The 13703-nt window shown below is 35.5% G+C and overlaps 1 protein-coding gene across 1 annotated transcript in view; it reads left to right on the top strand.

Annotated features, from left to right (window-relative positions):
- The window catches only part of LOC149798237 (bridge-like lipid transfer protein family member 1), a 215309-nt gene that overhangs the window by 166601 nt on the left and 35005 nt on the right, over window positions 1-13703 (top strand). The window contains exons 49-52 of the mRNA XM_089963361.1: window positions 1415-1630; window positions 3042-3251; window positions 8554-8697; window positions 13002-13265. Coding sequence (XP_089819487.1) covers window positions 1415-1630; window positions 3042-3251; window positions 8554-8697; window positions 13002-13265 — 834 coding nt within the window. The remainder of the gene's footprint in view (window positions 1-1414; window positions 1631-3041; window positions 3252-8553; window positions 8698-13001; window positions 13266-13703) is intronic.

Raw genomic sequence — 13703 nt, 5'->3', positions numbered from 1 at the left:
CACATAACCACACTGAAATAGAGTATAAGTATGTATCCAGTTTTAAACCTTGTTAATAAATGAACTTGGGGTTTTACGGACAATGGGATTTGTAGCCAGTTTTGACAAGCAATGTGAAAATGTTCAAAACTGTGTAAAGCTTGCTTGTGGTTCATTGTGATACTACAAAAAATAAGATTGTATTTATTACATGATCATAGGATTCTCAAAGCTTTTTGTTCCTTACCTCATGAATGGAAAAGAGACCCTAAAATAAAAATGAGAGGGACAAATCATGCTGTGAATTTTACATTAAAACGACGCAGCAGATTTTCCTAGATTGTGGCAGAAAACATAAATTGTAGAAAAAATTATAGCAGAGCAACATCTGAAAACTTACAAGGCATTTAAATATTATATTTCAACAAAAAATTACTGTGTCCGAAAACAAACGGTGTCCAAAAACATACGGTAAATACAGCATGGCATTCATTAAGTCAGAGTCAGCAACCTAATGCATAATGATTCTCCTACTTTTCAACATTTAGACTCTAACTTGTGAAGTCTGTTTCTAATAAAAAGTCAACCATTCCTCCACATTTCTGAAAACTGTAATAGTCTGTCTTTCTTGTCTCATTGATGGAGAACTACATTTGTGAAAATATAAGTGTAAAGTTGTTTTAAAACCATGTTAAAAAATTACAGGGAATACAAAAATTGTTTTGGAAAAAAATTAGTTTCTAAAAAGAAAGAGAAGTGCAGTTCTTCCAGATGTGAACTCTTCACTCAACCCTTTGGTATGCACTGATGTGATGATTTAAAAGAAAGATAAAATGGGTTCTTGTCAGAATTTTAAATACCTAGGGATGTTTGACCATCCACACCCTAGATCAACCTAATTTTAAAGCTTTGTCTCATTCTTTATATTTCAGTACCATTTTATCCCGTCCTCTATGGATTTGGAATGTAGCTCATGAATGGGCTTAGAATATCTTGTCTTTTGACTTTTCTTGCCTTTTGCCAACCAAATACATTATTTCTCTCACCTATTTGATTTCAAATAAAACAAATGATTATCCTAACTGATTTATGTCATAACATTGATTTGACTCCATTGCAGAAATGAATTTCTTCTTAGAACAGTAATGTCTCAGCTGTTGCCTGCAGTTCTATTACATACAAGATATTGCCATTGTCATGACACAATTGCTGCTGCTGTGCCAAAAATGAAGATCAACAACTGTCAGTTTTGTCTTTATTTATTTAAAATTATCTATAATATACATCAGCTTACACATACTATTAGGGTAACTAATAAAATTTAAACACCTCCACTTATGAAAATGCTAGAAGGGAAATTCCCCCGTGTGTGAAAAAAAGTGCATTCCCAACATCCTACATTACAATCTATAGAAAGTAGTGATTCCCATTTCAGTTGGTAAGAAGATTGGAAGAGAGAGACATTCAAGTGGCAGTTTAGTGCAACCGGGCATGTCTCGAGCCAGTAGTGCATCAGAAGCCATGACAGTGGTGACAACTGGAGGTCTCAGTATGACATGCTTCTTGTCCGATTTCTCCCTTTATATCTTCCACCCTTATGGAGGTGGTCAGCGGAAAGTTGGACAGCTTTCACCCGGGGTAAGATACCTAGGTGAGTACTATCTTCCACCCTTATGGAGGTGGTCAGCGGAAAGTTGGACAACTTTTACCCGGGGTAAGATACCTAGGTGAGTACTATCTTCCACCCTTATCGAGGTGGTCAGTGGAAAGTTGGACAGCTTTCACCTGGGGTAAGATACCTAGGTGAGTACTATCTTCCACCCTTATCGAGGTGGTCAGCGGAAAGTTGGACAGCTTTCACCCGGGGTAAGATACCTAGGTGAGTACTATCTTCCACCCTTATGGAGGTGGTCAGCGGAAAGTTGGACAGCTTTCACCCGGGGTAAGATACCTAGGTGAGTACTATCTTCCACCCTTATGGAGGTAGTCAGTGGAAAGTTGGACAGCTTTCACTTGGGGTAAGATACCTAGGTGAGTACTATCTTCCACCCATATGGAGGTGGTCAGCGGAAAGTTGGACAGCTTTCACCCGGGGTAAGATACCTAGGTGAGTACTATCTTCCACCCTTATGGAGGTGGTCAGTGGAAAGTTGGACAGCTTTCACTCGGGGTAAGATACCTAGGTGAGTACTATCTTCCACCCTTATGAAGGTGGTCAGTGGAAAGTTGGACAGCTTTCACTCGGGGTAAGATACCTAGGTGAGTACTATCTTCCACCCTTATGGAGGTGGTCAGTGGAAAGTTGGACAGCTTTCACCCAGGGTAAGATACCTAGGTGAGTACTATCTTCCACCCTTATGGAGGTGGTCAGTGGAAAGTTGGACAGCTTTCACCCGGGGTAAGATACCTAGGTGAGTACTATCTTCCACCCTTATGGAGGTGGTCAGCAGAAGGTTGGACAGCTTTCACCAGGGGTAAGATACCTAGGTGAGTACAATCTTCCACCCTTATGGAGGTGGTCAGCGGAAAGTTGGACAGCTTTCACCAGGGGTAAGATACCTAGGTGAGTACTATGATGAAGTCCTGTTGGTGATATTCTGTATATGAACGGACAGCACAGTAAAAGAAAAAAAAGAACATTCAGTTTGAACTCAGCAAAGATCCTCAGTTCCAGCATGTGCAACAGTTGGTTCTCTCAAGAAAAAGTTGTCCTCTGGGACATCAGGATTTCTCAAACTAAAAACATCATCTTACACAAGATTCATGTCATTGAGGGTACATAATCCAAGTTGTTCAAATTGTTTTTTCCATTTAAATTTAAATAAAGTGGACATTAAATTTAAATATACCATTAGACTCTTTTTAAAAGAAGCTTGGGACATGTTGATTTTTTTAAAGAAAAGATTTATTATTGTTCTTAAAGTCTAATACTCAAACCCCATTTCAGAAACTAAATCACAGCTAATTATGTTTGTCTAATCTATACTAAAATTATATATAATCAGTATCATGATATCTTGAATATCTTTCGTCGTCATTATTGTGCCTTTCCACCGTTACAGGAAGTATTCAGGAACAGACTCCCATGTCAGACATGTCTCGCAAGGATTCCCTTAGCCTGAATGTGGAATTTGTCAGGCTGAACATCTCCCGAACACGGAAGCTAGAGTGTCGTACTGAGGGCCTTGGAGAATCATCTTCACCCAACACCACAGAAAAGTCCTCCAGTCCCAAGGGAGAACAATCCAAAACCAACATTGTCAGATTCTCAGGTATTGAATATAATTCACTTTATGTACCTGTCAGCAATGTAGACCCCACTCAGCACATCACTGTGAAGTAAATACCTCTGCTGCTTGGTGATTTACTATACAATTTTTTATATATATTCCATATGCTGACCAGCTCAGGTCAGTCTAATATATGTCTTGATTGTACTTTAAACTCAGTAAAAAAATCCATAAAAATGGGCTAATATGTTTTTGCAATTTTTAAAATTGCTAAATTTCACTTGTGTACTTCCATTGTCAACTCTACACATTTAGAGGAATGTAGTTTTCCACATTTTAAAGCCCATTAGTTTCAGAGGCAAGTTAATTTACAGTATGTTTTTGGATGGCATTACTACTTTCTTGTTGTCTGAAAACATATTAAATTCCTTAATTAGGTGTCCTTATACAAACAAGAGAAGAAAAATTTGCCCCACCCCTCCTCCACCATAACAAGGTTATCATTAGCTCATATGACGGTGTGCTGCCATGAAGTTAAACATTTATTGTTTCTAACACTATGGGAAATGTTGGTTAAGCAAAGACGAAAGTTTGAACTTATCTGATATACACTTGTATGTTGACAACTTACATTTGTATAGTACAATCCATAATGTACTTAGCACTGTACATGAATTAAAAATCTTTGAATTCAGGTATAGATCACATGTTAAAAAATTCATGTGTCAGTCACATCCTGTTAGAAAATACAAGCACCATAAATTAAAAAAGGGTAGCCCTCTCATTTATGTTCCATTGTACATGTCACTAAATAATTTAATACTATATTCATGGTCACCAGTAGCACAATGATGCATAGTTGTTATTTACATGCTAAAAATGCATGTAGTTAAATTGGCCTGGATTTTGGTCTGCATGAGAAAAATGTGGTTTTGCTGAGGCTACCAAGGGGATCAGCTTGTTCATAGGGAAATAAAAACAAGAGCAAAATATAAATTTTCAAAAACATCTTTCCAAGATGTCCCATCTTCAATTGATTTGATGGGCAGATATATAGTTTCAAATGATTCTAATTTAATTTGGATTTTATGCTGCCTTTGGTAGCCATTGTAAGCACAAAGTTACTTATTTTCCTGCAAAATGGGAACTTTCACATCACATATACATGATGACATTATTTTGGAAAATGCCACAGTTAATCAGATTCCATTGCTTTTATTCAAGTTTGGTGATGACTTTCTTTGAAAAGGGTGCATTGTCAGTATTGAAGACTAGCCGGTTTGCTTTGATGAAGGTACATGTGTTATTGAAGTTACTGTGACAGGCCAACTTTAGAGGATTAAACAAATGCCCATTTGTTATTGTGGCAGCAACATAAAATAATTGTAGCATAGTGTTTATGTCATAACTTGCAGCTTGTCAATATAAATGATCAGAAAACCTAGCATAGTGTCCAAAAACAAAGTAGCTATGGTAATCCATAATTCCTCAGAAGAAGTAATTGGTTTTGAAAAACACCAGAATTTATGAAGTTGGATGTGCACCCTTTGATGAACAGCATAACACCAGATATGTCACTGCATTATGCTCAGGCCAGTCAGGGTCTACACTAGCCATTTGAAGGTGGTCAGTTTTTTAAAATTAAATACTGTGCAGTTTAAAACGGCCTGATCATTAAATAATGATGGCACTTATTAACCAAATTTATTATTGCACCATGACCTCTGGAAGAAATTTTACTTAAATGACATGGTTGAGACTTCTTTTTGTCATTAAACAATGAAGAAAAATATGACTATAATTTTTTTAAAAATTTTAATAATCACAATAAGCAATAATAACTATCTTCAGCCTGAACAAATTTGATGAGTTTTTTAAATACTCATTCTATTGTTTTATGAATAGTTAGTGACAAGGTACATTTGCCATACTTTTCTCTGTAATAGACATACTTTAGGATAGATCTTCAACCAAGAGTATTGCAAAAAAATATACAATAGCCTTCATATTTTGTAAATGATTCTTACCTATGTTAAAATATCAATTTTTAAAAAACGTAATTACTCCAGAATTTCACAAGTGTAGAATAAACAACATTGATCATGATATGCTGGTGTATTATGGGTAGCGCTGGATGCATGAAGATGAGCATCAGACACAGACAAATATGATACTTCGTTTACATGTAATGTATGTTCCCAACACATCCATTTCAGTGTCATGCATAGTATAAACCCTGAAACACAGTTTTATTAAAACAATTTTGAATCATTTATTTGCTTTTGTGTAATATTGGCATCAGCATATAAAAGTACTGATCCTGTACCTAGCAATGCTTGTTCAGTTGGTTGAGCATCAGACTCACAATGTAAGACATGGCTCAGGAAAACTACTTATTCACTCATCCTGACCAGGTAAAACTTGTCCGGGCTGATTTAAACTTTATTACATACTCATCCTTGGGACAAGTAGATGCAGAATTGCATCTTGGGAAAAAACAACGCGCTCATTTTCTACCCTTGACAAACAAGTTAAGCATCTATTACGTTTGGCATGCAACAGTTATAAATGCCTAACCTGCCTACTTATTGACAATCTAGAACATGTTGCAAAGAAAACAAGTTCATTTTTTACACAGGTACCTGATGTAAGCTTGATACATGTACTAAAATGGGTAAGTGTTATGTACATATTATGTCGCATTTTCACACATAGCATGCAATTTCTAAATGGTGTTTGCATTTAGAGTGACAATTTTCAGTAATTCAAATGTCATTTTGATCTTGAGAAAGATTCCCTTTCACTGAGTATCTTTATGAGCCAGACCTATAGAGTTAAGAGATGGAAAATGTCACAATTTGTGTGATGTTTCATTTGGTCAGGCAAATTACAGTTGCAGCAGGTCACCGATATTTCAAGATTGAAGCTTTATTGATACATTTTCATACCAAAGGAAGATGCAAGTAGATATTTCAGTAAGTATGGAATTACTTTTCACAAGAAAAATGTTGTTAACTTACATTTCTGTTTGAGTATTTTAAGTGTCTTATTGATTCTCGCCAGCTTGTACACATTGCATGCTGTTGTAATATATTTATAATTCAGAGAATGTCAAGACAACAGTTGATTGTTTAAAATCTAGTAGGGTAATCACCTTGCAATTTCTTTTGGCCAATCAGCAGTCTTCCTTTTTTGGTTCAAGTGTTTAGCTCTCTACAGTGGAGATGTGAGCAAAATGGCTCATTTAGTTGGTGGAAATTTATCTGGTTGGAATTCTTCTTTCAGACACTAGTTATTGACATTTGTCTTTCAAAAAGTAATTATATACATATATAAATATGTGCTGGTGTCTTTACCTTGTGTGACTAGAAAATACTGGTAAGATAACAATGTCTGACCAGGTGAAAATCATAAAATTTGAACTTTCTCTGTCCGATATCATTCTAACTGATAAAAATGTGTAATAGGTCATTGAGAAGTAAAATTATGACACTTAGATTAGGTAAAGGTTTTAGTGCATGTAATCAAGGGCTGTGTGAGCAGCTGCATGTTCTTGACTTAAAAACCTTGTCTCTTATTATGTTTATCTCAAGAGCCATGTATTTGTATGGTTTTGAGCCATTTTAATATTACTCTTGCATCAAGTACCTGTGAGCCTTTAGTAAAAGTGTTAGAAGTGTTGTGGAGAAGTCTTCTGAGTATGAGAGACATGTGACTCTTGTAACTCACTTGTCCCAGGGACAAATGCTTGGGTAATTTTCTCTTGAGCCCTGACAATGTAAGGATCATGGGTTCAGGACCAGCACTGGCCAGCTGGGTTAGCTGCCTTGGTGTACCCTTGAGAAAGGCACCTTTGGAAAGGCACTTTGCTCCTGTCTCCTCAGCATAATATAGTTATTAATGTGTTAAAAGTGCCATTAAAACCAAATGGAAAAAAATACCAGAAAATGAAATGAATTTCATGCAGAATGTAAGTTCAAGAAATAAATAGCTGATTGATAGTTGGTGATAGGTTAGTTCTATTGTAAGGTTTTAGTACCATTATTTAAGTCAGGTCCACCTACAAACAACATAGATCCTGATGCACTAGTACAGGGGTCGGCAACCTATGGCACACGTATCACAAAGTGGCATGTCAAGAGGTCTTGTGTGGCATGTGAAGGGCAGCCAAAAATCTTGATTATAACAGTGTCACTCTCTTACTGGTGGCATACGCTCATTCATTCTGTAATAATCCGAAAAAAGTGGCACACTGTGTAAAATAGGTTGCCAACCCCTGCACTACCAAATGAGTCTGTTTTGTTTGTTCTACTTATTAATCCTAACAAATTGCATATACCTAGATCTGCTAATGCTTTTTAAAATGGCAGATCTGGATCTATGCAGTTTTTGCAGTTGGATCCATCTTATGTGCAAGTATTTGTGGTACTAGTTATTATATACATACTTTTATGTTCTTTTGAGTATCCATGCATCCATCTGTTCATATATCACCCACTTCACAATGTAACCTGACTTTCATGTACACTTACTGAGGGAGGGTGATCATATTTAGTATGGTGTTTTATGGGAATGAGACAGTTAAGGTTTAGTATCATGGATGCAGTCCCTGAGGAGTAGAGATGGGGGTCAAGGGTCACAATGTCTTTGATAATATGAACTTTGTCTTGTAATCTTAACTTCATCTACACAAACTGAAGGGGAGTGCTCATATTTGGTATAATTTTCAAGTGGAATAGCTGGTGACAACAAAGATTTTGGATTCTGGATGCAGCCCCATGAGAAGGGTGGTTAGAGTCAAAGGTTACATTTGCATAGGTAATATTGACCTTTCCATGTAACCTGAATTCCATCTACACTGAATGAGGGAGGTCATTATATCTGGTATGATGTTTCATGCAAACAAGTAGATAACAACAAAGATTTTGAATCCAAAATGCATCTTTGAGGGTGTGGAGAGGGGGTAAAAAGTTTGCTGATATTTGCAGTGGCTTCCATCTACAGTTGATAAGTTGTCTTGCCTTCATCAATAGATTATGAGACTAAGAGTATAATTATTTGAGTTTTATCACTGTTTTCAGGGATAAGATCTTGTCATTGTAACAAGCCAGAGGTGAAAATCCACTGTGCTCTTTTCTTGCAGACAGCCATTGAAAACTTGTGGCTATTTTGACCTTGGCTTGTCATGATGACTTAAAAAATTTATGTTGACCTTTTTGAAAGGAGGGAAGCTGTATCACTGCAGGATTTTTGTTAGCAGCATCCTGTGTATCACATGTATGATGTTTGTTAAAGTATTCTCAGCTTTCAAGTTGAAATTAAACAATATATTGCTTCATTTCAGCTGTTTGTGATATTGGCACAGCAACATTTAAGTATGACATGAGGCGCCTCTCAGAGATTCTTACATTTCCAAAAGCATGGTATCGTAGAAATCTTGCTCGACGTCTGTTTTTGGGAGATGAAAGTGGGGCATTTCTTGATGAAGGTATCATTTAAAGAATGATAATTATATTTATATTTTTGTTAGAATTTTTTTAGCTTTAGCATACTCTTTACTTAGATATTATTTTCACTTAGCTCACTTCTTCAAAGTGTATGAGATTTATTGTAGATGTAAAATCATATACATATATACAGCCTCACAGTATCTCATCCATCTTCCTAGGACATAGACAGTGGTTCTGAGTTGGTTTCATACCACCTTTCCTAACGGGTTATCTTTTGTACATAAACTTTAATTATAAATTCTTGGTTACAGCTCTATACAACTACCAGGAATCATGAAACTGTGAAGGGGGATGCATCTGTACAAGTACTAAGTGCTACACCCTCATCACAAAAAAGCAGGTCACTGTGAGCCATATTTCATGCTGTACTGGCTTCATAGCAATTTTGCAATTAAGTTTATTTCTCAAGCTCATTTCAAACTAGAATCATAAAACTAGACAATTGTTTGCATCTCTATTAATACTACATCCTTTAAAAAGGTCACTGTGACCCACATTTTACATTTTTCTTGTTTATGTTTAAAAAAAAAATTGTCATGATATGTATATACCATTCTATAAAGAATCACGAAAAGTTGTGAGAGGATGCATCATGACAAACATTACACCCACATTATAAACGTTGGTCATTTTATGCTGCACTGGCTTGTTTAAATTTTGTGTCTGATACTCATTTCTCAGGCAGGGTTTATTCTAGAGCTTTAAATAATGATGAGATGTATATCTGTTAGTACCACACCCTTTCAACAAAAGAGGTTCATTGTGACCTATGTTTGGTTGTTTACAGGCTTTGGTTAAGTTTTTACATTCAGCTTATGACCACAGTGTTGGGCATTCAGTACGTATACTGTCCTACATAAAGTTGTAAAACTTTCTAGTAAGTTCTATACCCTTATTAAAAAAGATAATCTATCACTTAAATATCATACTTTTGTGACTGTTCAAATTTTGTTTTTAAAGTTCATTTATTGGGTGTTGTTTATGTACAAATTATGAAAGTGGATAATTGGATGTATTTCTTTTGGCAGTACACCTGTGCAATGTAGGTCACTGTAATCTACATTTTATGCTTTACTAACATTGCCACACTGTTTTGTCTATACTATATACATGCCACACTACAAGAAGGCCCTTTCTGACCAGAGTAGTTGTAAGTAGACTGTGCATTGTATATTGTGATAGGTTACTTTCAAAAGGTTAACTTCATATTGTTCATGTGAAAAAGTAAAGGGATTAGAAGATTGCAGTGCATGCATTTCATCTAAATAGGCTTATCCGTGGGCCAATGTCCAGACTTGACAGTTTTTAGGTCTTTTGTTGACTAATGTAATGGCTGTAAATCTTTGGACACAAAACAGTAATTTTTTCCATGTCCTAAGTCATAGGCATGTAAAAAAAAATAACTTTAGGTGACCGGACAATTATTAAACTGTTATAATGTACTATGATTGATTTTTTAATTCTTTTGTATGTGCATATTTTCTGATTTCTCCAACATGAAATTAAATAAAGGTGAATACAGATTTCATAATTCACGGACCAGTTGAGTTTACCCAGGAGACCAAGCTGAACTATAATGTACAGTACTTACACAGTGCAAAGCGCGCATAGCATCACTTAAATCTTTATTTATTCCCAAACATATTAGATGCAGATTTTGCTTTATTTGTTGTTTTGACCAAATCCCATTCTTCCAGATAACATTTCAGCTAGTCCTTATTATGTTCATCGACTGATGATACATAAATCAACAAATCACCGCAATGTTTGTTGGTGCTATTTCCCTATTTGTGCACCAGAGATAAACAGCCACTGATTACCAGCATTGTTTAACTAACTGAGAACAGTTACATTGATTTTGTGTTTACTATTCCATTTTGCACTGCTGTTGGAGAAACCATTTAGGCTAAATTTTTATAGATAAAATACATGAAGTAGAACAACCAATTCACTTGAATTTGGTAAATTAGTAATGTGTGTTGAAGAAAGAAAAATGATTTAACTTATTGCCCTAAATGAAATGTTGAAGCCATCCTTATTAAAGATTATTGGATAGTTCATAACGTTCCTTTGAAGTAAGATTTTACTACCTTCATAAAATATAAAAATGTGATTATTTTGGTAGTAGGAACAGTTAGCAGTGTGAAAGTGTTATTCATTTTCAAAGGCAGATGTTGATCTACAACTATGTTTCATGACAGTTTCCATCACTGAAGTGGGCAAAGCCCAAGAAAGTAAATTTCAGAACTCCTGATTGATGGAGATCAATTTTATTAAGCTCAGCAGAAATCTGTGTATCAGACAGGTATTTCTTTGCTTCAGGTCTTTGAATTTCATTGGATGAGGCAACAAGACACAGCATCCAGTCAAATTTAAGTTGTTCAGATTTGAACACTGTTCCTACATGATTGAGACAAGGGGAGCACACAGCCTGAATGGACTCATAAATAAGCAATTTTCCACTGCCAGTCTGTGTTTGCACAAATACGATTCACTCAGAAAGACCTGTAATGACTTCCTTCTTTTACATAGTCATAATTTCGATGTTAAACTTACAAAGTATCCTTTTTAGGTCAACTCCCTCAACCATTTTGGGCAGTGTACAATGCACCACGCTATTGGTTAGTTGGCGTTACATACTAAGGGAGGCAACTGATTAAATCCAATAGATGTTGGTAAGACAAAGCACCAATATATCTGTTCAATCCACAAAGGTGTATATTTGGTTATCTTATAAGAAGCGAAGATGATTTGAGGAATGATATATACGACATCTGTCTACATAGTAACACCATTCTGCATTCAGGCAGATGCAGAAAGAGTATTTTCAGTGACCAGAAGAATTCAACAAGAGGACAATCTAATCTCACATAAATGCAGAGATGAACTGTAATCGCTCTTGCATCACCTAAAAACCCTACAATGAACTGTAATTACACCTACATCACCTTAGATCCTTCATTGAACTGTAATCGCTCTTGCATCACCAAAAAATCCTCCAATGAACTTTTGAGAGTAGCAAAATCAGGTTTTACAAGTTAATATTGTATTCCATAGTTCAGTTGATTTTACAAACAGAAACGCTTTATTTTCTTTAATGTATGTGTTTGTGCATGTGGCTGTACATTGTACAACAGTGTACTGATCTCCCTGGGGACCAAAAACAGTTTTTGAGTCTCAACTGTCTTGGCAGGTGTGCACTTCTGAACCAATATTTACAGTGCTCATACAGAAATTCATTAATCTTAAAGTGACTTTTCTTTTTATTTTATTTTTTTTACAAATACAATTCAGGTAACTATGGTTAGAGATCTAGATGTCATGCCTAATTTGTTGCAAAGTGAAATGTGGTCTAAAAATAAGCAGAGAGTTTACATTGAGTAATTCTGACTGTTTGAAGTTCCATACAAGCTGGGGAAAACCTGTCAATGGAAATGCATGAGATTTCAAGAAACCTCATTCCTTTTAGAGGCAATCTTCTGATAAAGTGATTGTAACTTCATACAGGCCTTTGCTTTGTCAGACAGCACAACATAAGATGTATAATGAAACTTGAGAGATAATAAAATGTCAATACAAAAAGAATAAAATTAATTAGCTTGCAAGTCCATTAACTTCATCCACTTGCAGTTGTCTGAACTTACATAATGAGGTGAAGGCATTTATTATGACTGATTGTGTTTATTTAAATTGTAAATATTTCCTATCCCTTTACCATTAAAGCTCTTAAAATGAAAAGCAGAAATAGGATTGTTCAAAAAGGGATAATATACAATGATTAATACTATAAGGCATGACCAATGGCATTACTAATGACTCATTGCCATGTGTGCTGTTAAATAAATGTGCCTTAATATGTTTTGTGTTTGTAATATTTGTATCATTTCTTAATCAGACATGCTGAATTATTAATCTAGCCTACAAGGTTCAGAGAATTGAGAGTGCTCAAGTTTTGATGTACTGTTAGTCATTTTAAGGTATCAATTTTTGTATAATTTGCAAATCTGGACTAGTTCTGAAAACATCAAGGGCCAGTCAGTTAATATCATTACATACAATTTTATGTTTAGAATTAACATCACAAATTGTAGTTATTAAATGTCATCAACTTTGAATTTGTCAATCTTAAAAAGAAAAAATGAACTTTCTCAAAAGCAAAGAGTTGCAAAATTTATTAATGTTGCTTTCATGCTTTACAGTTTCCTTTGTTATAATTTGCATTTGCTTGTGGTTTAAATGTTACCATTTATGTTGTTATTGTTTTGCATGTGATAAATTTCAGAACTGGATACCTCCTCCTCAACCAGCACATGTAGTTCTCATGGCTCTGATGTCGGAAACTTTTCCTTCCTCCCCTCCAAATTCTTCCCCTCATCTCCCACTCTCCTCTTTCCTGAGGAGGGCTCAGCATACACACCTTACCATAGCCGCCAGGAAGCACGAAACATTACCCATCATCGACGGGGTTCATCTGGAGATAAAATCAAGGTCCAAATAAGCACCAGTTTCAGGAATGAATTAGCTGAAAAATTGCCTGCTTTTAGAGGTGTGTGTCCTTGACCTCAGCTTATGCTTCATACCCTTAATCCCACACATGCCATTTTTAATAACATCTTACTCAGCCAATACACAATTAATAATTTGAAAAGCAAGTTTCCAAGCATATTTATATTTTATTTGCAGAATATTCTGATCAGTTTACCCGGCTGACTAGTTATTGCTCTGAAGTTTTTTTAAGTACATAATCAAACCCTAGTGTAATGAAATGGACTTTGATACTGCAGAAGGAATGCACATATTTTTCAACTCAGTTCCTAGCCTTGGATTCATAAAATTAAGAACTGACCTTGAGAATTTACTTTACACTTTTGACATCCAAAAATTAATGAAGCTATAACTAGTAATTGCATGAAAATTTAATCTCGAGTATTAAGTATATATAAGGTTTAGCAATTTGCCATCCAGACTTGGTGATTTCCTCCAG

The sequence above is a fragment of the Sinohyriopsis cumingii genome, chromosome 6 (genome assembly GCF_028554795.1).
Source record: "Sinohyriopsis cumingii isolate HCF-2022 chromosome 6, ASM2855479v2, whole genome shotgun sequence".
Lineage (NCBI taxonomy): Eukaryota > Metazoa > Mollusca > Bivalvia > Unionida > Unionidae > Sinohyriopsis > Sinohyriopsis cumingii.
The sequence above is the reverse complement of the archived record's forward strand: the minus strand, read 5'-3'. Positions and strand labels throughout refer to the sequence as shown.